This window comes from Macaca thibetana, chromosome 3, assembly GCF_024542745.1.
Source record: "Macaca thibetana thibetana isolate TM-01 chromosome 3, ASM2454274v1, whole genome shotgun sequence".
NCBI lineage: Eukaryota > Metazoa > Chordata > Mammalia > Primates > Cercopithecidae > Macaca > Macaca thibetana.
Window position 1 is genome coordinate 26,130,170 of NC_065580.1, and position 22,128 is coordinate 26,152,297.

The 22,128-nt window shown below is 37.6% G+C and overlaps 1 protein-coding gene across 5 annotated transcripts in view; it reads left to right on the forward strand.

Moving 5' to 3' along the window:
• Positions 1-22,128, forward strand: part of CHCHD3 (coiled-coil-helix-coiled-coil-helix domain containing 3) — a 1,241,194-nt gene that overhangs the window by 1,036,629 nt on the left and 182,437 nt on the right. For 4 of the 5 annotated variants that reach the window (XM_050782484.1, XM_050782483.1, XM_050782487.1 and 1 more), the window contains one exon: positions 10,095-10,212. In XM_050782484.1, coding sequence (XP_050638441.1) covers positions 10,095-10,212 — 118 coding nt within the window. Of the gene's footprint in view, positions 1-10,094; positions 10,228-22,128 lie in introns of all 5 variants that reach the window. The other variant, XM_050782485.1, reaches the window with a different exon arrangement.

A 22,128-nucleotide genomic window follows, 5' to 3' on the forward strand; every position in this document is an offset into this window, starting at 1 on the left:
TAAAGGTCTTCATCCTCCTTGTCTTCAGGTTGGATAGGCGGAGGGAGAGGAATGTTGGCTAGTCTTGCTGTCTCTGGTGGTAGAGGCAGAAAAGATGAAAGGACAGGCAGGCATATTATGGAAATGCCTTATAATTTGTCTGATTTTTTTTTTTTTTTGCTTTTTCTGGTTTCTCTAAAAATGTTTCTACGTGGTACCAATTCTCCTCCCACTGTTTGCTTTAGTTTCAGTGACTATATTTTAGAAGGGTTCCTGTCATAAAAGAAGTCATTTGTAGTCTTGGATAATCTGAACCCTTCTGCCAGGTTGTCTCATGTCAGTTGTGTTCTGGCACTGCTGCTTCTACATCTTCTCATCGTCTGGCGGTGTTTCGAAAACACTCATCTCCATCATGTTGTCCGTCTTCTGTTAATTGCTCTGGTGTGGTGTCTGTTAGTTCTGGAATTTCTCCAAGGTCCATCTTGAAACCCTTCATCCCCCACCTTTTTTTTGGTTATATTCACAATCTCTTTCGTGATTTCCCTGGCTGGCTCTGTTGTAAATCATGTACAATATCTGGACACAGTTTCCTCTGGTAGGAATTTGTTGTTTTGGGCTTGATGACTTTCATGGCTTTTTCTGGAACAACAGTGGCGTCTTCAGTGATGTAATTCTTTCAGACTTCATGATGTTTTCTCTGTCTGGGTTCTCTTACATAGCGTTGACAGTCCTTTTCATAGATTATCACGTCTGATGAAGAAAGGTCCTTATGACCCCCTAATCTACAGGCTGATATAAAAATATTCTGTTTGCGGGTAAGTCACCATTTTAACGTGTTCAGTATTGAACACATGGGGTTCTGGGTGGCTAGAGGCTTCATCCAATATCAAAAGAACTTTAAAGGGTAGTCCTTTACTGGCAAAGTATTTTCTGATTTCAGAAAAAATCATCGATGATAAATCATCAATGGAACCTATCCAGAAAATAGGTTTTTATTGTGAGGACCTTCTTGCACAACCAAAAGATTGGCAGCTGGTGTTTGTCTTTTCCTTTCAAGGCTCAGGGGTTAGCAGCTCTATGGATAAGGACAATCGTGCCATAAACTCAACTGCATTTGCACAAAACTAATAGAGATAGCCTATCCCTTCCTGTCTTAAATCTTGGTACTTGCGTCTCTTCTTTACTCATTTATGTCTTTCGTGCCATTTATTTTCTAGAATAGGGCACTTTTGTCTGCATTAAAAATCTGTTCAGGCAGTTATCCTTTCTTAATGATTTTTAATGGCATCTGGGAACTGGTTTGCTGTTTCTTGGTCAGCTGCTTCTCCTATTATCTCCTATTATCTTGACATTTTTAAGTAAAACCTCTTTCTCAAATTATCAAACCATCCTTTGCTGGTATTAAATTCGCCTTTAAGCTGTCACATAATGGAGACTTGACTTTTCCTCAAATCTCATTAGAGTCTATAGGGTAAGCCTTTCTTAGCAATCCAGCACTCACATAAAAGTTGCATTTTCAATACAAGATTAAAAGATATTTCTCAAAACACGCATGGTTTTTGTGCCTGCTGGCATAGCCACATTGAAGGCTTTGCGAATTTTCTTTTCTTTTTCTACCACAGTCCTTATGCTGGATTCACTTATCTCAAAATGGCAGGAAACTGCAGCTGCAGACCTCAATCTATGGTACTTATCAAGCAATTCAACTTTTTTTTTTTCCTGTAATATCTTGACTTTTCTCTGCTTCTTGGGAGCACTTCTAGCATCACTGGTGACACTTTGTATGGGTCCCATGATGTGATGCAAAGTTATGGTATTGCAATAAACACAATGAAAAAGACATGAGAACCTCAAGAGATCACTTTTTACTGCAGCCTGCAATTTATTGGAGAGACTAACTGCTCACTCGGAGATGATTAGCATCACATAGTGTGTTAAGCAGATACTCTAACTCCTGAGCTCACTACAATAGCAACAGGAGGTCTCTACTGAATTATAGCAATACAGTATGTACTATAGTTAATTTTATGCAGTTATGACTTAATACTGCATCTTTACATCTGTTTACATTTCCCTTCACTGCAGATGGTGCCATACATTTTGTTAAATTTTAACTTTTTGTTTGAGATAGAGTCTCGCTCTGTCACCCAGGCTGGAGGGTGCAATGGCGTGATCTCAGCTCACTGCAACCTCTGCCTCCGGAGTTCAAGCAGTTCTCCTTGCCTCAGCCCCCTGAGTAGCTGGGATTACAGGCGCTGCCACCACGCCTGGCTAATTTTTTGTATTTTTAGTAGAGACGGGGTTTTGCCATGTTGGCCAGGCCGGTCTTGAACTCCGACCTCAGGTGATCCACCTGCCTCCCAAATTGCTGGGATTACAGACATTAGCCACCGTGCCTGGCCAATTTCAACTTTTTAATAATAGATTTGTGTATATTTTATGATAGAGAATGATAAAACTGACCAGAATTAACATATTTTATGCATTCATGACATACTTTAAAATTTTATTTATATTTATAGATATGTGGTTCATCTGTGAGTTTTATCAAATTGCTGCAAATCTTCAAAAAATTTTCAATATACTTATTGAAAAAAATGCACATACGTGGTTCTACACAGTCTAAACCTGTATTATTGAAGGTTCAGCTGTACGTATAAGTTCTGTAAGCCTCAATTTTGCATAATTTCTCTGTGCCTCAGCTTTTCATCTGAAATATAATTGATTTAATAGGGTTGTTGTGAGGATTAAATGAGTGACACCTGTCAAATGCTTACATTTGTACCTGGCACAAATAAGCATAATAAATGCTAACTCTTTTTCTGTCACACATGCAGATATTATATATGAATTTAGGCTGGATGTGGTGGCTTTTACCTGTAATCCTAGCACTCTGGGAGGCTGAGGTGGGCAGATCACCTGAGGTCAGGAGTTCAAGACCAGCCTGGCCAACATGGTGAAACCTTGTCTCTACTAAAAATTAGCCAGGCATGGTGGCATATGCCTGTAATCCCAGCTACTCGGGAGACTGAGGCAGGAGAATCGCTTGAATCCCAGAGGTGGTGGTTGCTATGAGCCACGATCACACCACTGCACCACTGCACTGTAGCCTGGGCAACAGAGTGAGACTCCGTCTCAAAAAAAAAAAAAAAAAAAGAAAATTTAAGATGGCCATATTCATGTTTATGTATTTATTTTAGATTTTCAATCCACATGTATTTTCTTCCAGGATTTGAAACAATTTGAGCTGAGAAGTGTTAAGCTTCTCTATTCCCTTATTTATGTCAAGCCTTACTAATCAAAAGCTGTATATTTGTTTTGTCATGATTTTTAGTAGTCTAATAATTACTTCATTGAATTACCCAGCTCAGCTCTTCTGTTTAAAAATAGATGGTAAACAGTATCTTGAATGCTAGTTCACCAGGTTCTGACAAAATATGATGCATGAAAATAAAATTCATCGTTAGCATTAAAATGACCTTTGAGGTTGTAGTCACTCATTTTTCTCTTTCAGTGTTTGAAACAGTCTTTCTGCGTCAGGTGCATTGCAGTATCTCCTAGATATTGCCTGTGTATAATGGTCATGGTTCAACTTTAGATAAGTCATTTAGTCAAATCACTTTATCTCTAGCAATCTCCATTTCCCATTTATTCTTTCCCATTATCTGAAGTTCTTATCAACTTTCTCTCCATAGTATAATGGCCTTATGTATTAAATTATAAAGTAATTTTCTAAGCTAGAATTGTATAGAATAACTTATGTGTCAGCCTATATGAAGATAAATCTAAGTATTTGTGGATGGCCAAATGAGCAGTATCTAAATTCAGAAAAACATTTAGGGCCATTGAAAGCCAAACCAGTTTGGGAAAGGGGTGGTAATAATTTAGACTCTGGCAAACTCTGACTTAGTGTAGTATAAACAAATTTTGAAAGAGCCTATTTAAAAATAACCGTGAATAATGTGAGATTTAAAACTGTCCTTACATGACCACAAAGGTGAGTAATATAATGGAAACTAATTCCTATAGGAAAGTTTACTCTTTAGGAGGTTGAAGAAGCATGGCTTTGGAAGTCAGATCAGCATCTTTCACGCCTCTGTTGTACTTCTCAGTTTTTCTCATGTTAAAAATGGAGATAGTAGCTGGTGTGGTGGCTTGTGCTTGTAATCTCAGCACTTTGGGAGGCTGAGGTGGGTGAATCACTTGAGCCCAGTTCAAGGCCAGCCTGGACAACATGCTAAAACCTCGTCTCTATAAAAAAACCCCCAAAATCAGCTAGGCTTGGTGGCATGCACCTGTGGTCCCAACTGCTTGGGGGGCTGAGGCAGGAGGATTGCTTGAGCCTGGGAGGCAGAGGTTGCAGTGAGCTGAGATCATGCCACTGTGCTCCAGCCTGGGCACCAGAGCATGGCCGTGTTTAAAAAACAAAAAACAAAAAAACTAGAGCAAGTAATGCCTCCCTTATGGAGGTGAATGAAGTTCAATATGTTAATGCCCTGCTAAAGTTATCTTTAAAATTGTCTTTCTACTTTCTTAAAAACTTGAGTTTCTTTAGAGTAAAGTCAAACTGGCTAGTTTTTACCCTGGGACTGAAATATAGAGAAATAGATTTTATACCAGCTGTCCATGAAAGTTGAATATTTTATAAGTAGTTTATTTTTTTCCCATTTAAAAGGACATGTAATAATATTCATGATAGGAGATTTGGCTGGCTTTTAGGAATTCATTTTGCTGGTGTACCTTAAGTCCCTCGCCTGATTGACAATATACTGAGGAAAAGAGCTAAGTTGCTGGGGCTTGAGGTCTAAGGGCAGCACTGACTGGTATTTGTTTCATTAAGCTTAGGCAAGCTATCCAATTACTTAATGCAAACAAGAAAAGTTTACACTAAACTCCTACTTCTTTGCTTGAAACTCTAGAGAATTTAAATGAGGAGAGATATGTATTTAAAAGAAAGAAATTTACATGAAACTTAAATCAGGGGCTTAATGTAGAATATATTAGAGTGGGAGATCTAAAATATTAAGTGGGAAATGCCAATAAATAAAAAAGGAATGTATTCTTTAAGATACTTGGCCTGTTTAGTTTTGTTTTGAGATAATTCTTAAATCTTTGGAAACCCAAGTTAATAATGAGAGACTTATTTTATCTCCTGCCTTTACATATAAAGTCCTGCCTTCCCTTGGTCAGTGAGCGCCTCGGCCTTCTCTCCTTAGTGAAGTGTTTCCTGAACAACATGGTTTCTGGTGGCTTCTGGTGTTATAGCTCCACTGTCTGGGCAGCAGTATTCGGAGAGGCCCAGATGGCACGACCGTCTCATTTGGTTCAAAAAGAGAAACGTTGGTTGACAACTCATCCACCTTTCGCAGACGGCCATTGAATAGTATAGCTCCATGCGATATAAAACCAAAGGGCCAGAGGGGAAGCTTTGACAAGAATTGGGGGCTTCTGAAAACATAAGCATTTTTTCTTTGCAGAATTGACAGGAACCAGTGAAGTGGGAAACTTAGAAGAAAATAATTGCCATGCAGTATTTTGGAGGGGAGGACGGGGGAAATGGAGAATGGTACAATTTTGAAGTTTCAAATCTATTGCTTTTAATTGGGAAATGGCACAACTTAGGAGCTTCTTATCTTTGGGCACTGGACAAAACTGAACCTCAGTCAGTATACCATTGAAACTCTGTCCTCCAAAAGAATCTGAAGGCAAGTAAAATTCTTTGCAGAGGTGATTTCAAGCCTCAGAAACCCTTCTAAGGCTGTCACAGGAATCTCGCTGAAGGAAATCCTTTCTTGGTGCTTCTGGACCACTGGTGTTTCCTCTGCCTAAGACACTGTCTTCTTCCCCATGTTGCTCAGTTAATGTCCTGTAGAGCCCAAGTTAAATACCAGTCCCACCCATGCAGTATCATAGATACCTACCTACCTTTTTTAAAATAATGCATCTGTTGTTTGTAATCGTGGCTCATGAAAGTAGGGACTGTGTCTCTTGCTCACTACTTTATTCTTAGTAACCAGAGTAGTCCCTCTCACCTACTAATTATATACTGAATAAATTTATGAATTCCAGTATGTAGTTTTTGTTGAGTACTGTAGTGAGAAATCTCAGGATTACAGTACTATATCTGCCCATCGAGTAGAAATTATAACAGTATCAACCCGAGAGATAATATAATGCCCCTCTGTTTCATTTATCCCCTGCCACCACCTTTTTCAATATTTTTTATGGAATGAGGAATAATATGTTTAAGGTATAGAGTTTTTAGAATGTTTACATGCAAGGGACCATAAGATTATATAGTAGTTCAATCTTCAAATTTTAAACCTGATGAAACTGAGGCTTATTAAATTGTACAGCTAAGTTGTTGATAGGAAATGAGAATTTGTTCAAAGTCCTACTGCCAAACTCCCTGATGACAAAAAATTTAGTTTCTTAAATAGTCACTGTATAGACCTTTAAAAAAGTTTTAAAAAATTTATAGACATTCCTTTAAAAACATTTGAGAATTTGTGCAGTTCTATTTATAAGGATGAATGAAATTATAAGAATTTATTAAGAAAGGAAAATGATATTCTTTTTGGTCAGTTTGCACCACTGCCAATCCTTTTTCAATCCAGGTGTCAAATATAGTTAGGTGTTGATGTTGGAGGGTCTCTGGACTGTTGTGGCACCTCCTGTTGTAGGCTATTTAATGTAGCCTGGGATTATATCACAGATGTGCCACATCTAACATGGTGGCTAGGCCCTTGGAGTATACAGTTTGTCTCTCTAGTTGTTTCTTATATACCATCGCCTTCTGTTCTTTTGCAGTTTGTTTTCCTTGTTTTGTTTGTGGTTGGAAATATGCCATCTATTTGTTTATTCATTCATTCATACATGCATACATCAAAAGTTTTTCTTGCGTGTTTAGTATGTGGCAGGCACTTTTATAAGTACGGGGAATATAGCAGTGAACAAAAATAGGGCAAATCCTTGTCCTTATGGAGCTATGGACAAGAGGGAAAGGAAGCAGCTTGTGAAAGGGTCAGGCTCCTGGAGTTAGTAGAGTCAATTTGTGATATTAGAAGTCCTTAGATATCATAAAAATAAAGCAAAACTTATTGGTGAAAAATTGGAAAAGATGATGGAGACGACGTTGTAGTTAGTGAATTTGGAGATTGTCTTCTTCATTTCGGAAAATCACTGCTTTCTCTGTATTCCTACCTGCGTAGTGGGTACTGTCATTATTACTGCTACTTACCTAACATTTACTGAGTGTGTACTATGTTATGGGCATTGTACTAAGTGCCTTGTTTATATAGAACCCTGTAAGTTAGGTATTACACTATTTCATTTTACCCATGAGAATAACAGGACTCACTGGAGGTTAAATAAAGTACTTATTCAGATAGGAAGTGTAGAGTCTTGATTTGGACCCAGAGTTTGCGTATCTGTATCAGTCATGGCAAGCTAAATATGTTTATTTTTATTATCACGTTGAAGACTTTTGTGCTCATGTTTTGCTTCTTTTTCATTAACTTACCAAAATCCTTATGATCCTGTATTTCTTAAAGTTAAACCATGTAGAACTCCATATATAATTAAAATCTAAGCCGTACATAAGTAAACTAAAATGGAAAAAAAAGTAGTAATTGTTAAAATAAACAGTACTTTAAAATTAGATACACCAAATGTGGTAGATACGATAATCCAGTTGTACAGAATTCATTTTATGTTCATAAACTAATAGTAGCATTTTAATAAACATTTTATATATGTTTGTAAAGTGCCTAGCACAGTGCTTAGTAGTTGATCCGTAAATGATAGTAATTTTATTATTTTATTTTAGTTTCCACCTCACATGTAAAAATAGGTAATGCTTTTTTACTTATGGGTAAGATGTCCATAAAAATGCTTTAAATACAGTGTTGTATATGATAACCTCAGCAGTTATTTGCACAATATTCTCCTGTGGACCACTTCATTTTCGATGTTCCAGGATTTATTTGAGTACAAGTGTATTTTGGTAATTAAGGGCTGTGGTCTTACACTTTAGCGTGCATCAGAATTCTGGAGGGCTTATGAAAAGACAGTTTGCTAGGCACTATCCCCAGAGTTTCTGACTCAGCAAGTGTGGGGTGGTATCCGAGAAGGGGCATTTCTGACAGACTCCCAGTTGATGCTACTGCAGCTGGTTTGTGGACTGTACTTTTAGAACTGCTGTTCTAGGGAAGTGGTGTGACTTCTAATTATTGCTGTTCTCTTACAATTACACATATCTAGTGATGTTAATGTATTGATATCATTGATATTGCTGAATTTATTGTATGGTCCTTGTGAAATAATTTAGAGAAATTTGGTTTGTATGAGTGTCATTGTGCTTATTGCTTAGGAAGTTTCCCAAAGGTTACTTTTGCATTAGAGAATTTTGAAGTACAGATTTTAATTTGTTTCTATTCCTCTTTTTTTATTCAAGACACAAAGCTACACAGCTTTGATTTTTAGGGGAAAAGAATTATAACTTTGTAATATATCTTGCAAGGTTATTTTTTTTTCTGTTATAGTTGATTTCTGAGAATTTCAGAGTATCAGGATGATGTAGCAATTTAAAAATAGTAACAAAAAATTTTATCTCTAGTTTTTTTCAAAAATCTTTTTAAAACTAAAATTTGACAGGCTAGTCTTGAGTAGAATTTGATGCTCATGATTCACACGTGTAAAGTAGATTTCACTCAGAATTTCACTTACACCAACATAACAATTTTACTTTTCCTTTTTAAAGCATAGCTATACCTTTAGGGATATGATGGTATAGTAGGGTTATTCTCTGAAAGAAGAAAAGGCAATCAGAAAATCTTTGTCCATGAGATTAGACTGAAATCTTCAGTGATTCAGTGATTACTGAATGCCTCTATGTGCCAGGCACTATGGCAAAAATCAGTGCCAAAGTAATTTATCTTTATCATGTACAATGAGGGGTTTTAGTGGGTTGTAACTTAATATGATCTAATTGTGTGATGAGGCTACTGACAAATCTAATGCAATCCTGTGCTTCATTAATAGAACTAGTATTATGTACAGATTTAGGGAAGTAAGATTCTTCTGTCTTATTTTGCTAGAGTATGCCTGGAGGGTTAGGTTTAGTTTGGAGCTAACAGATAGATTGGAGTCATTCTAGAAGTGAGGAGCCCTGCAGTTGAAAGGTGTGGTCATATTTGCATATGAGAATTGTTGGAAAATAGGGATAATATACTGGGAGGAAAGGTGTCCTCATTAGTTCCCTAATGTCTGGCTTCTCTGCTGTGATGTAACATTCACAAGGACAGTGACCCGTCCATCTTGTTTATCGCTGTGTCCTCAATGCCTAGCACAGTGCCTGGTGTGCATTCAGTAAATAGACGAGTTAAGTTTGGAGAAAGAGATGATGGTTACTTTCAAATATTTGTCATGTAGATGGCCTTTTTTTTTTTTTTTTTTTTTTTTTTTTTTTTTGAGACGGAGTCTCATTCTGTTGCCCAGGCTAGAATGTAGTGGCATGATCTCAGCTCACTGCATCCTCTACCTCCCAGGCTCAAGCAGTTCTCCTGCCTCAGCCTCCCAGGTAGCTGGGATTACAGGCATGCACCACCACGCCCAGCGAATTTTTGTATTTTTAGTAGAGACGGGGTTTCACCATGTTGGCCATGCTGGTCTCGAACTCCTGACCTCAAGTGGTCCACTCGCCTTGGCCTCCCAAAGTGTTGGGATTACAGGCGTGAGCTACCATCATGCCTGGCCTAGATAGTTTGTTAATTACTTAAATTTTCAGAGGCCAAATGGAAGTACCAGGGATGGAATTTTTTTGGTGGGCAGATTTTAATTTTACATAAGAAGAACTTTGTAAAACTTCGTTATATTTGGCAGCCAAATTAATAAGCTTCTTCATGTATTTGAATTTGGTTATTTTAAATGCTTGGGTGGATGCTACATGGGGATTTACTTCTATACCTGCTTTTTTGATAGATTATGGGCCAAGATGATTTCAGTTGTTGACCCTTTTGGCTATGTGCTTCTATTTTTTAATTATTTCATTTGATAGAAAATAATGTCAACTAATAAAATATTTTTTCTAACTTAGACAATTCTTGTCATTTTAGACTAAAGCAAGCCAAAGAGCTGGACCGAGAGAGGGCTGCTGCCAATGAGCAGTTAACCAGAGCCATCCTTCGGGAGAGGATATCAAGCGAGGAGGAACGCGCTAAGGCAAAGCACCTGGTGAGTATTAAAAATGTAGGAGAAATTTTCTTGCCTACAAGGAAATCTCTGATGTTTGGGAAGAGCTAAGTACTCTGTGCCAGCTCTTAGTGTTGATAATATTATTCATGTTCTCTTTGCTCAGATTTTGATTTTTGCCTTTTACAAGTCGCTTACAGTTTAGGTTTAACCATCAAGGACTTTAAAGGCAGGTAACTCTGGAAGTATTGAAGTAAAGACCAACATGCGGACATATGTACATGTTTCATGCCTGAAGGATTGTTGTGTGCTTTGTTTTCGTTTTCTGTCTTGTCTTTTTTTTTTTAATTCTTTTTTTTTTTTTTTTTTTTTTTTTTTTGAGATGGAATCTTGATCTGTTGCCTAGGCTAGAGTGCAGTGGTGTGATCTTGGCTCACTGCAGCATCTGCCTCTGGGGTTCAAGCAATTCTCCAGCCTCAGCCTCCCAAGTAGCTGAGATTTACAGGTGCCTGCCATCATGCCTGGCTAATTTTTGTATTTTTACTAAAGACGAGGTTTCACCATCTTGACCAGGCTGGTCTTGAACTCCTGACCGTGTGATCCACCCGCCTTGGCTTCCCAAAGTGCTGGAATTACAGGCGTAAGCCACCGCGCCCGGCCTGCCTGCTTTTTTTTCTCCTTTGCCTTTGGTTTTATTGTCTTTGAAACCTCAGGGGTCAGCAGTCTAGGCTTCTTTCTCTCGCTGCTGGTAACTACCAGGTGTTAGTCTGGAAGACTCTGGCAAAGATGAGTAAGATTTGATAAATCACTCTCTGGGGTTTAGGGAAGAGAAAATGTAGAGCCAGGGCCTTGGGGGAACAGTCTTTTCTAAGATAATTTTTTTTTAAAGAAAATATTTTTTAGTCTTTTAAAAGATTACATAGACATGTTTTTGTTGTTGTTGTCTTTAAAAGTATTACTAACAGACAGAAGAAGGTTTAAAAGGCCCCCATCAATCTGTCTTTCTGATATAACCATGGTTTACACTGGTGTGTGTTTTCCTCTAGATTATTTTTTTCTAGGCTTTTTAACATATTGAAGCATTTAGATAATGCCATAGATGGTGTTAAGCCTCATGAACATTTTCCTGTGTCACTGAACATTTTTCTGAAATGTAGTTTTTAATGGCTGAATAATATTCTGACTTTCGTATTCAACATAATTTATTAAGCAATTTCTTATTGTTATTTAATAGATAAAAGTGGAGCTGCTCTGGGTGAAACCTGGAGTGTTCACTGCTTAGCCTCCACTTCAGCCTTCCTAGAAACCCAGATGTAACTCCTTGGAACCTTTAATCCTCAATGGAGCACAGTTGGGAACTCACTGGACAGGGAAAATGGGACCACAGAATGGAAAACTTTGGATGCAAGAGTGAGGGGGATTTTCCTAGTTCAGTAGGCAATTGGGAAACATTAAAACTTTATAAGAAGAAGGCCAGTTTCTAGTCTCTCCCATCCTTTACCTTGGTCACTTCTCTGAAAGACTAACCCATGAATAGCTGCAATCAGAGAACATGAAAGGAAGTCCATGCCTAAGGAATCAGTTCCTTCAGTGACAAATCTGGGGTCCAGGTTGCATGGGCAAATAGTGAAGCCAGAAAGAATAGAGGTGGTAGACGAAGAAAGAAATGTCAGTGGACTGACTGGCAGCTGCCCTGAGAACAGTACATGTATTGACTAGAACAAAGTGAATAAGAGAGGTGGAAGCAAAGTCAGTCATTGTGAAAGGGGAATAATTTCAGAATTAAAGACAGTAAGTTTTAAGTAACTCAACTGGAAATTAAATTTGTTGTATGTCTAAGCTGAAGGATATTTTGAGGAAGTTGAAAAAATGTCAGGTGAGTGGGTTGAAAGGTCATTTCCATGCATATTAAAGTCTCCAAATTTGGAAGCTAAGGATGTAGTGGAGGACGTTAATAGCACTCATGTTTGAGGAAGGTACGAGAGCAAAACTCTTAGTTTTCAGCGGGCAGAATACCTTGGTTGACATTTCTCTTTGCCTCCGAGCATTTACTGTTTTGAATCTTATGTTTGAAGCACTCTTTCTCTATCTCTTTTTGTCTGAATTTGGATATACTGTCTTGTTCTCTTAGTTTATGGAGACCAGCAAGATTCAAAAACCCAAAAAACTCATTAAATGTTTACACACACTCAGCAAGACACAAAAAGAGATTTCACAAAAAAAGTGAAAGTATCGAAAGATTTGTTACTCAGCATAACTAAAATATTAAGCAACATGTTTTGATTGGAATAGTGTATCTGTAGTCTGTTCTCTTTTACCTATTGAATCTTGTCTGTTGTTGTCTTTACTGTTTTGTGTAGCTGGTGAAGCATGAACAACTGGCCTCGTACGTTCTGATTTGTAGATCTCTTCTTTACAGATTCTGGTTGTGTGGTATAGATGACAAATTGTAGTACTCACAACCTCTATAGAGCCCTCAAAGCACTTAGGGAATAAAAGTGGAATTTATACCACAGGATGACAACTGATTCAGAGGGTCCCTTCCTTCCTTCCCAGAGTGTTATCAGACATTTGCATGGTCTGCCATGACCACAGCAACATGGCTGCCTATGACATTTAGTTATTGGGCAATTCCCAATTTATTTACCAGATTTCTCCCTTTATTATTGTTATTTGTTATTATGGAAGACATACATATTCATTGGATCAAGATTAGAAAATAAATACAAAGAGATACTAAAATCACTCAATGTACTACAATTCAGAGATAGTTACTGTTAATATTTTGGTTTATTGTTTTTATATTCCTTTTTACTTCCCACTAAGTTGGTATAAAACATTTGATTTTATGTGTATTACTGTATTTCTCCAAACATAGATAATAGTACACACACTTTTATATAACTCTTAACAATAGCCTTCACATTAAAACATTTAGGCCATGTGGTAGAAGTTTTTATAGCAATAAATATGTTTTTGTATGGTCACATTTTAATAGTTGTGTTTCACTGAGTTTTTCACTAATTACTAAATTAATACAAGAATATTATAGAACATTTGGAAAAATTACAAAGAAAATCAGTATTATTATAATTCTGTCATCTATCATTAATGTTCAGAGGTATAAAGTTCTTTCTGCCTTCCCCATACGTATATATTTTATACATGCTTTAGGATTTCAGATTTTGCATCCCACCACCCTCCAGACCAGTACTGTGTGGTGTGGACAGTGATCGCAAGCCTGCTGTTGTATGTTAGTTCCTTGATCCCCAGCTGGAGAGGTGGGCATCTTCAGAACCCGTAATTGATGTGGGAGTAACCCCAAGAAGGTTAGCATTGCTCCACTGTGTGTGGAGGGCCCCTATTGCTGCCATTCTTAATTCTAATATGTGGGACTCTTTGAGTGGTGGCCAAGCATTGCTTCATTCCTCTTTATTTAGAACTCAAATGTTGCAGCCTGCAGGAAAGTAAAGATTGGGTTTCACACATGTGAAGTAATTAAAAAGTTGTCTTTCAGGAGAACGGGGGTGAAAGCACAGGAGCTGATGTGATGTTGGGACTGTGAAATAAAACGATTCCCACCCCTTACCCCACACCCCCTGCATCTTTCTGTCTCACCAACAGCTGACATTTAGGTTTCTGTCTCCTTAGATGTGAGTCCAGGCTTTTTCTTCCCACAGTTGTTTTAGCGGCTAGCTTTACTGAAGCTCTTTGAAGGGCAAAGTCATGATGGCCCTGTTGTTGAAGTTTTAAAACAGGATCAGATCAAAACTTTCCCCTTTGGAAGAATTGCTTTCACTGGGGAAGCTGTTAATCCCACTCTAGATTCTGGAAGAGTATACCAGCCTCTTCCTCTACTCAGCGCTGAGTGGTGCCAGCATGTTAATCAGTTGACTTTATCCAGAGGCTTTGGAAGAGGCAGTCTACTGATAATGATTTTACCTGCAAGAAAATGTTAAAAGCAGCTCATATTCAAAATATGCTTCTTAGGAGCAGGAAAGCACCTCTGTGTAAAGAATGAAGACTGACTAGAAAGACAAGACCAGGGAATTTGTAAAGTGAACGCAACTTGATATTATGTGTATTGTAAAGATCTTATATATGTGATCTCATATTTGCTGTCATTAGATTCTTTGTTGAAATTGAACAGTAGCAGGTTGGTTTTTTTGACTTTGCAATTATAGTTTCTTTTTAAAATACCAATTAAAATTTTGACTCACTGTTTTTTATGTCTTACTACATTATGCTGGTTTAATGTTAGATTTTTTTAATTTTTAATTTTTTATTGTTTTTAAAAATTTAAGTAGAGACAGAGTCTTGCTATGGATCTTGAACTCCTGGCTCAAGTGATCTTCTGCCTTGGTCTCCCGGAGTGTTGGGATTATAGACGTGAGCCACCGTGCCCAGCCACATATTTCTTGTTACCATCACAGAACTATGTAGTATTTTCTTTTCTTTTCTTTCATTTTTTTTAATCTAAACGTTAAAAGAAGTCTCAATTTACTTAAGGCAATATTTACGTCAGTATTCTTCCATTACTCTTTGGACAGATGTTTTATTGAGTGCTTACTGTATGAAATGTACAATGTTAGGTACTAATAATCTATAAATAAAAGACAAAATCTTGCCCTTGAGGAATAAAAGGTAGAGTTTAAAAATGCTAAGTCTGTTATAGAGCCATGCTACTTATAGTCTTGTGAGGATTCTCACTTTTGGGAAGGCCAGGACTTTGTCTTTCTTTTAACTAATTGCTGTGTCTGCATTTATTTATTCAACACATAATTGAGTGCTTAATATATGCCAGTGCTGAGCAAACAGTAAGCAGTCAATAAATATTTGTTGATTGAATAAATGACTAATTGCATCTACTGAAGCCCTGGAAATAGGATGAGAGGAAATGGGGAAGAATAGAAAAGATTTTCTGGGGAAAGGACCCCTGAGCTGAATCTTGAAGTATGAGTAGGATTTGCTCCCAAGGTTGAGGAGTGGGATGAAACAGCCTCAGGTATTGCAGGCAAAAGCATGGAAACATGGGGACAGGGGGACACTAGTAGAAGTTGCTGAGAGGGAATCCTTGTGGCAGTTAGAACATAGTCTATTCTTTAATTGTATGTGTGTGCTGGGGGTTCACAACTTAACCCGTCTGGCATGGCCCTAGGTCCTGTTTATAATTGGTACCTGATTGCCACAAAAAGTCTGTTTTGCCAGTCTTATGGTCTCTATTTTAACATTAATGTTGGTCAGTGGTTGTGTCTAAACTGCAAAAGAGAGGGTGTATAAAGAGATATGTCCAACCTCCTATCCCTTTATGGTCAAGATATCAGTTTTTTAGTTTCTCTGAGGTCCCCTTGGCTAAGAGGGGGTCCATTTAGTCAGTCATGGGGCTTAGGGTTTGATTTTTAGCTTGCACTCCATAATGAAGTATGAAGGGAAGGGCAGAGGAGGAAATGGCAGGAAGCCCAAAGACCAGTTAGAAAGCCCTGTGTTAATCCAGGTGAGAACAGGTGGTACCCAAGTTAGGGCATGGTAGCAGGGATGCAGAGAAAAGAAGAGGCATAGGAACTATTTGGAAGGTAGTATTACTAGGATTTTAGGTTTGAAGGGTTGAAAGAAACGTCAAGACTAACTACAAGCAAGGTTTCTAGTATCAGCAACTTCATATCATTTTAAATACAAAAATTAGCAATCAATGTAAAAAATGTCCTGGGCTAAGCATAGTGTGAAATTTGACTTCAGTGTAGCATTGAGGAGGGTCCTGGCCTCAGATACTGCACCAGTTGTTTATTCAGCGCTTGGCAAGAACATTAGTCAGATCATTAGGTAATTTCTGTTCCTTTCTGCATTGTCCTTCATCACATATTTATTAAACACCTACTGTGTACTAAGCACTATTTGCCAGGGTTGCAAAGATGAATTAGATCTGGTTGCTTTTCTTCAGAGTCTGCAGTTAAGTGTCAGGTTTGTGGGGAAGGTTATTCTTGCCTTGTATATTTTGTCCCAACTTAAGTTATAATTTTTGAATTTGTAAAACCTTATACTGTAGAAAAAAAAATACAGTTAAAAAAAAAAGGGTGGGTGAATGCATAAATTTAGTTTTTGCAAATTTAAGCGACTGTTTCTCAAAATGTCACTTTTCATCCCCAGTTTGCCTTTTGTCTGAAATGCACCAGTGAAGCAATCAAGAAGAAGAATTGATTAATTTTGTGCTGTGTGCCTTTCAGTTCTGTGTTTTGTTTGTGCTTCAAACTGTGACAGTTGAAATTTCATGGTAAAAAAGAAAAAGGTTTTGAATTTGGGGTATAGAGAAAAATGACTAAATTAAAGGAAGCAGATGAGAACACTACTGCTGTCCAAGTGAGGTTCTATCCAAGGGGGAAAGGATACAACTGGGGTTGTAATTTTGAAATGATCGACATGCTTCATGCTCAAAAGTTCTGTGTAAGAGAAGAGTAAGAGTGATCACTTGGGATTTTTAGTATCACTGGAATTAGCCAGGTGAATGAAGTTGCAGTGTAAGCAGTGGTTTCCCGGGTTCTTTTATTGGGCATTTAAAGATAATTTTAAAAATAAATCTGTTGTTTTTGGGTGCAATTTAGACTTGGATTATAACCTCTGTTAAAACTCTCTCTCTGGTTATGTATGTTGTGTACTGGTTTTCTTGCCCTAGACACTAACCTCCAATTATTTGGATATCAGTTTGCTTTGAATTCCAAAAATGAAGTTAATGAATTTGAGCTTTTGCTTTTGACAACTGTTGAAATATGGCATTTCCACGTTATATTGGAAGGATTTGGGCCATTTAGATGTTAGACATTTTCCTCAGTGTTATTGGTGAGAATGGGCTCTGGGATCCATCTGCAAATCCTGTTCTTTCTGACTCTTGCTCTCTTAATAGCTTACCAGGAAATTCAAAGGGAAGTATCCCTCACAACAGGTGAGAGCCTCCTGTGCCTTTGGATTTAGCAGGCTGTTAGGGCTTCTGAGGCAAAGCATTCAGATTCTGTTTTCTCCTTTGTGTTCTTTGTTATCATGTGTGGCCTCTACCTCCTGTGTATTATGGCAGCATTATTATTATCAGCTGGAATGCACACACAACCTTATGAAGAGATTGTGAACCAAATTTTCTGTGGAGTAGCAGGGCAGCTTTAGGTATGTCTGCCACTGCACTGCAGTGAAAAAGGAGAAATGCCTTTTGTTTCAGTTTGCCCGCCTGGGCTGTACGTTAAGATCCCAAAGAATGAATAGGACTGCAATTACAGATTTAAACTTTGCTTGTATCCTGAAAACTTGCCCAGATTAATATATTTCTCAAATGTACATTGTCAGACCCCCTTTCCTCATCCAGGTTGGCAGAAATGCCTAGGTTCTTTTTTTTTTTTTTTTTTTTAAATAAAGGGTCTTGCTTGTTGCCCAGGCTGGAGTGCAGTGCATCATCACGGCTTATTGCAGCCTTGACCTCCCAGGCTCAAGCGATCTTCTCACCTCAACTTCCTGAGTAGCTGGGACTGGAGGCACATTCCACCATGTCTGGCTAATTTTATTTTATTTTATTTTGTGTGTGTGTGTGTGTGTGTTTTTAATTAAGAAACAGAGTTTTGCCATGTTGCCCAGGCTGGTCTCAAACTCCTGTGCTCAGGAGATCCTCCCTCCTTCGCCTCCCAAAGTGCTGGGATTACAGGCGTCAGCCACCGCACCCGACCAGAAATACCTAGGATCTTAACATCACCAAATAGCCTCCGAGAAGCGCAACATTATGCTGACTAGATATCGAGGGACCTGGAGGTGGAGAAGAGTGGAGTATTCTGGTCCTGGAGATCTCACTTCCAAGACTCAGGGGGCCGATCACGTAAACACGGTGTCGCCATTCTCCAAGGAACTGTGTCAGATTGTGTGACCTTCTTGACAGTGATTAGAAAAGAAGACAGCACAGTTGAGTAGAATGCCATTGATGTTCTTGGCAGCAATTAGTCATATTTAAAGACAGCTAGGGAAAATAACTCTGCTTAGAATGTGTTCTGATATTTTCTAAGTGTGCTTTTGAAAATTCATCAAGTTACTTGCAAACCAGTTGGATCAGGGCAGCTCTTGTTGAGTGGTGTCCTAAGTGTTAGCTGTGATAACTTATTGACATCCTGTCACTTGGGTCGTTATGGGTGTCCAGGTGAGATATGGAGAGCACTGTGTAAAAGTCCATAGGCAACTGCGGTGCAAAGGCTGGTTATAATTCCATCTATTTATGATGACCTGGCATTCATTGTGAACATATTTACTTCATTGCCTGGTCTGTTGGAATTGTATTGAACTGACATCATAATCTCGTTTCCTACTAAAGAGGCTAAGAAATACGGCCCTTGGTATTTGCTTTAACCTGCAACAAATTAAAAGTTAAGCATAATCAAGTCTGTCAGTCCTTAAGAATCCCAAGTACATGTTTTGCACATTATGTTTTGAATGAGAATGTAAGGCAGATGAACTCCTTATATTTTTACAGCAATCTTTCCACATTGTCTTCATGGCTAGTCATACAACTGTCAGTTCTGATACAGTTGTTGTGACTCGTTTTCAACCTATTGTGCAGGGACCTGAGGTTTAGCAAATTCATATTAAATCGAACAGCAATATTGTTTACCATGTGGTATACTATGTGATGTACCATGTGCAATAAGGCCTGCTTCATTTTTATTGCATATTAAATTTTTCACAGTGTTGAATATCCCAGCTTTATATTCCTTTTGTGTATCCTTGCTTTTATTGCTTTGATGTAATTCCTAATTGGCACTGAGTTATGCTTTTTCTGTGTTTCTTGATGCTCTGACCTGTGCCCTGATTTGGGGGTGGGAGCAGGCAGCAGCTATCTTCATGTACCCTGTAACTATTCCCTTAACCATAAAGACATTGGACATTTTCTTGCTCACTGTACTCTTCTCTTTACTAACTGTAGTTTAAGGGTGACTTCTCTTGAAAATACCAAAGGGCAGAATTACCAAATGAAGAAAGGCTTCCATTCTCTCGAGAGCAGGAATCTGTTTACAAACCTGCAGTATTTATTACATACCTCATTTAGTCCATTCATCATTTTAATAGAAAAATGAGTCATTTTAGATGATTCTGAAATAATTCGAGGTAAGCTACATTGCTGCAGGCAGAATATGATTTACACAGACAGCACCATGCTATTTTCAAAAAAATACAGTAGAATGATCAGCACCAATAATTTATGATTACTTGTGGTAAACTTATCAAATGTCTTCATTGTCATAGAAATTTGTTGATTAAATAAAGCATTTAGAGTTTTCTAGCTAGCTTTTCCCCCTTCTTTCATCTTTTATGACAAATGGTTACAGAGTTCCATACTTACCCGCTGCCTGTTTCAAACATTGACTGTAAATTTAATTCCAGACTTGTGTTTAATATTTTCTTGTTAAGAAAGAACACCAGTCAGTGTCATGGGCCAGTTTTATTGGAGATGATAAAACCTACTCATATACATTTTCTGCTTAGAAATTAAACTTCATCCATTTACAGTTTCTTTAGCCCAGTGTATGCACATATTTTAAATCCTATCTTACCTATCCATAGGTTACATATTTGACTCTCAGGAACACAGCTAACTCATTGCCTGGAACCATAGCTGTGAACCCCAAAGGCATCACAAAGTGATTCTAGCTAGTGTCTTGAAGCTTATGAGCTTTGTTGATAAGCAGCATCACAGTAAAAACCATATTTGCTTTTAGATTTAGTTTTTTTTTTTTTTTTTCTTTTTTTCATTTAACTAAGAGCCTTCAACTCTAGTATCTCCCTGGGTGTTTGATATGGGTAGACATCTATCATTCATTCTTATTAGAGATGATAAAAGAAACATTCAAAGAGACTGTGAAACTAAAGGTTGCACAGAGATAGAGCCAGGGTTACAACTCTGATCTTCTCTGCAGAGGTGATCTTATTTTGGGCACAATTTAGCAAGTTTAGTTTTGTTGTTGTTTTTTTTTAACGTGTAATGGATTTGATTTATTACATTAGAAAGGGTGAGTGGACATTTAGGTACATGGACAAAGCAGAAATCACTGCAGCTAAAAGTAGAAAAGGCAACTAATTGTCATGCATGTGATACACTCACAGGAAATAAAACACACACACAGACACACACACACACGAAACCCATAGCATTATGAGCCTACTTAGCATAGAGGCAGGCAGCCTTAACTACTTGAATAGGCTTTGTGTGTTCTTGCTTAGTAAAATAGTGTATGCACAATCATAATACTATCAGGGATTGAGAATAATCTGTTTACCAGCATGGGTGAGAAATATTAGCACTACCATTTCCATCTAAACCATTTTGCATTTAAAAAGTTCTGGCATGTCAACCTGTAAATTTCAGTATTAAAAGACATTCTCTTATGTGAATCCCTGTATTGCAAAAGATACTAGTCAAAGGAAGTGCTATTTGTACACTTTCATCAAGTCATTTTTGAATGTTCTTATTTAAAGAAAGTTTTCTATGGCCTGTTACACTTTGGGAGAAGTGATTGATATAGACACAAAAGGACCTGGTTTCTAGCGATTATACATTCCCTTGGCCTCAGAGGAATACTAGTATATAAAGGCAGAAACTTTCTCTTTTTTTTTTTTTTTTTTTTTTGAGACAGAGTCTCACTGTGTTGTCCAGGCTGGAGTGCAGTGGTGTAGTCTTGGCTCACTGCAGCCTTCTGCCTCCCGGGTTCAAGTCATTCTCCTGCCTCAGCCTCCTGAGTAACTGGGATTACAGGTGTGCACCTCCACGCCTGGCTAATTTTTGTATTTTTAGTAGAGATGGGGTTTCACCATGTTGGTCAGGCTAGTCTTGAACTCGTGACCTCGTGATCCACCCACCTTGGCCCCCCAAAGTGCTGGGATTACAGGTGTGAGCCACTGCACCCGGCTTTCTCTTTTTTATGTCTAACATAAAGTCTTCATTTGTGGGGAGGTAAGAGATGATCCAATTATTTTTGTCAATTATTTTGTCAGTTATTCAATTTTGGATAATAAAGACGCATTAATCTGGGAGAATGCTTGTTGAGAGTAGAGGTAGGCTTGCTGCAATAGAGTATTTTTAGGAATAAATGTGATATACATTAGCAGTGTTTACTCATTAGTGAATTCAATCACTTTTGTATTTTCATTGAGTTTTATGAGAAATTTAAAGGGAGATATTCTACAGTTTGTTTGTAAAGCCACGCTCTGAATAGAGTTTGAAAAACTATGCCATTGACCATTTTGGATATTTGTTAAGTTTAAACAAACAAACAAACAAAAAAGGAAACAAAAAATTGGGGATGTAGTTGTATAATTGTTAATGTAGTTTTCAATTATATTTTCCAATTCCAAGAATAATTCTCTCAACAGCAGGTGAACTAATGTATTAAAAATTAGTTTATTTCCAAAAAATAAGCTCTTTTCTCATAGCTCTGATAGAATGATAGGAAAGAGCTGGTAACTGATCTTACTACTATTGCAAAAACTAACAACTGAGTATTAACATTGCTAGATTATGTGTGCGTGTGTGTGTGTGTGTGTGTGTGTATCATCATTTGTGTTGCACAGGGTAAAGGTAGAGACACTAAGAAATTAGAATTTTAAAATTCCTTTCTTAAACTTTTTACTTTGAAATAATTTTTAGCTTATGGTAAAGTTGTAAGAATAGTAGCAAAGAGCTTAACTCTGATTCATCTATTTTTAGACATTTAACTCACTTTATCATTCTATTTCTGCCTACATATATATATATATATTATATATGGGGGAGGGGGATCATTTGAGCATGGGTAGAAGACATGCTTATTTACCTCTTAATACTTCTGCCTCTTAAAAATCAGTGTTTCTTACATAATCAAGTATAGTTGTCAAAATCAAGAAATTTAACATTGATGACTATTTTAATATTTAGCCCAGATTTCAATTTTGTCAATTATTTCAATA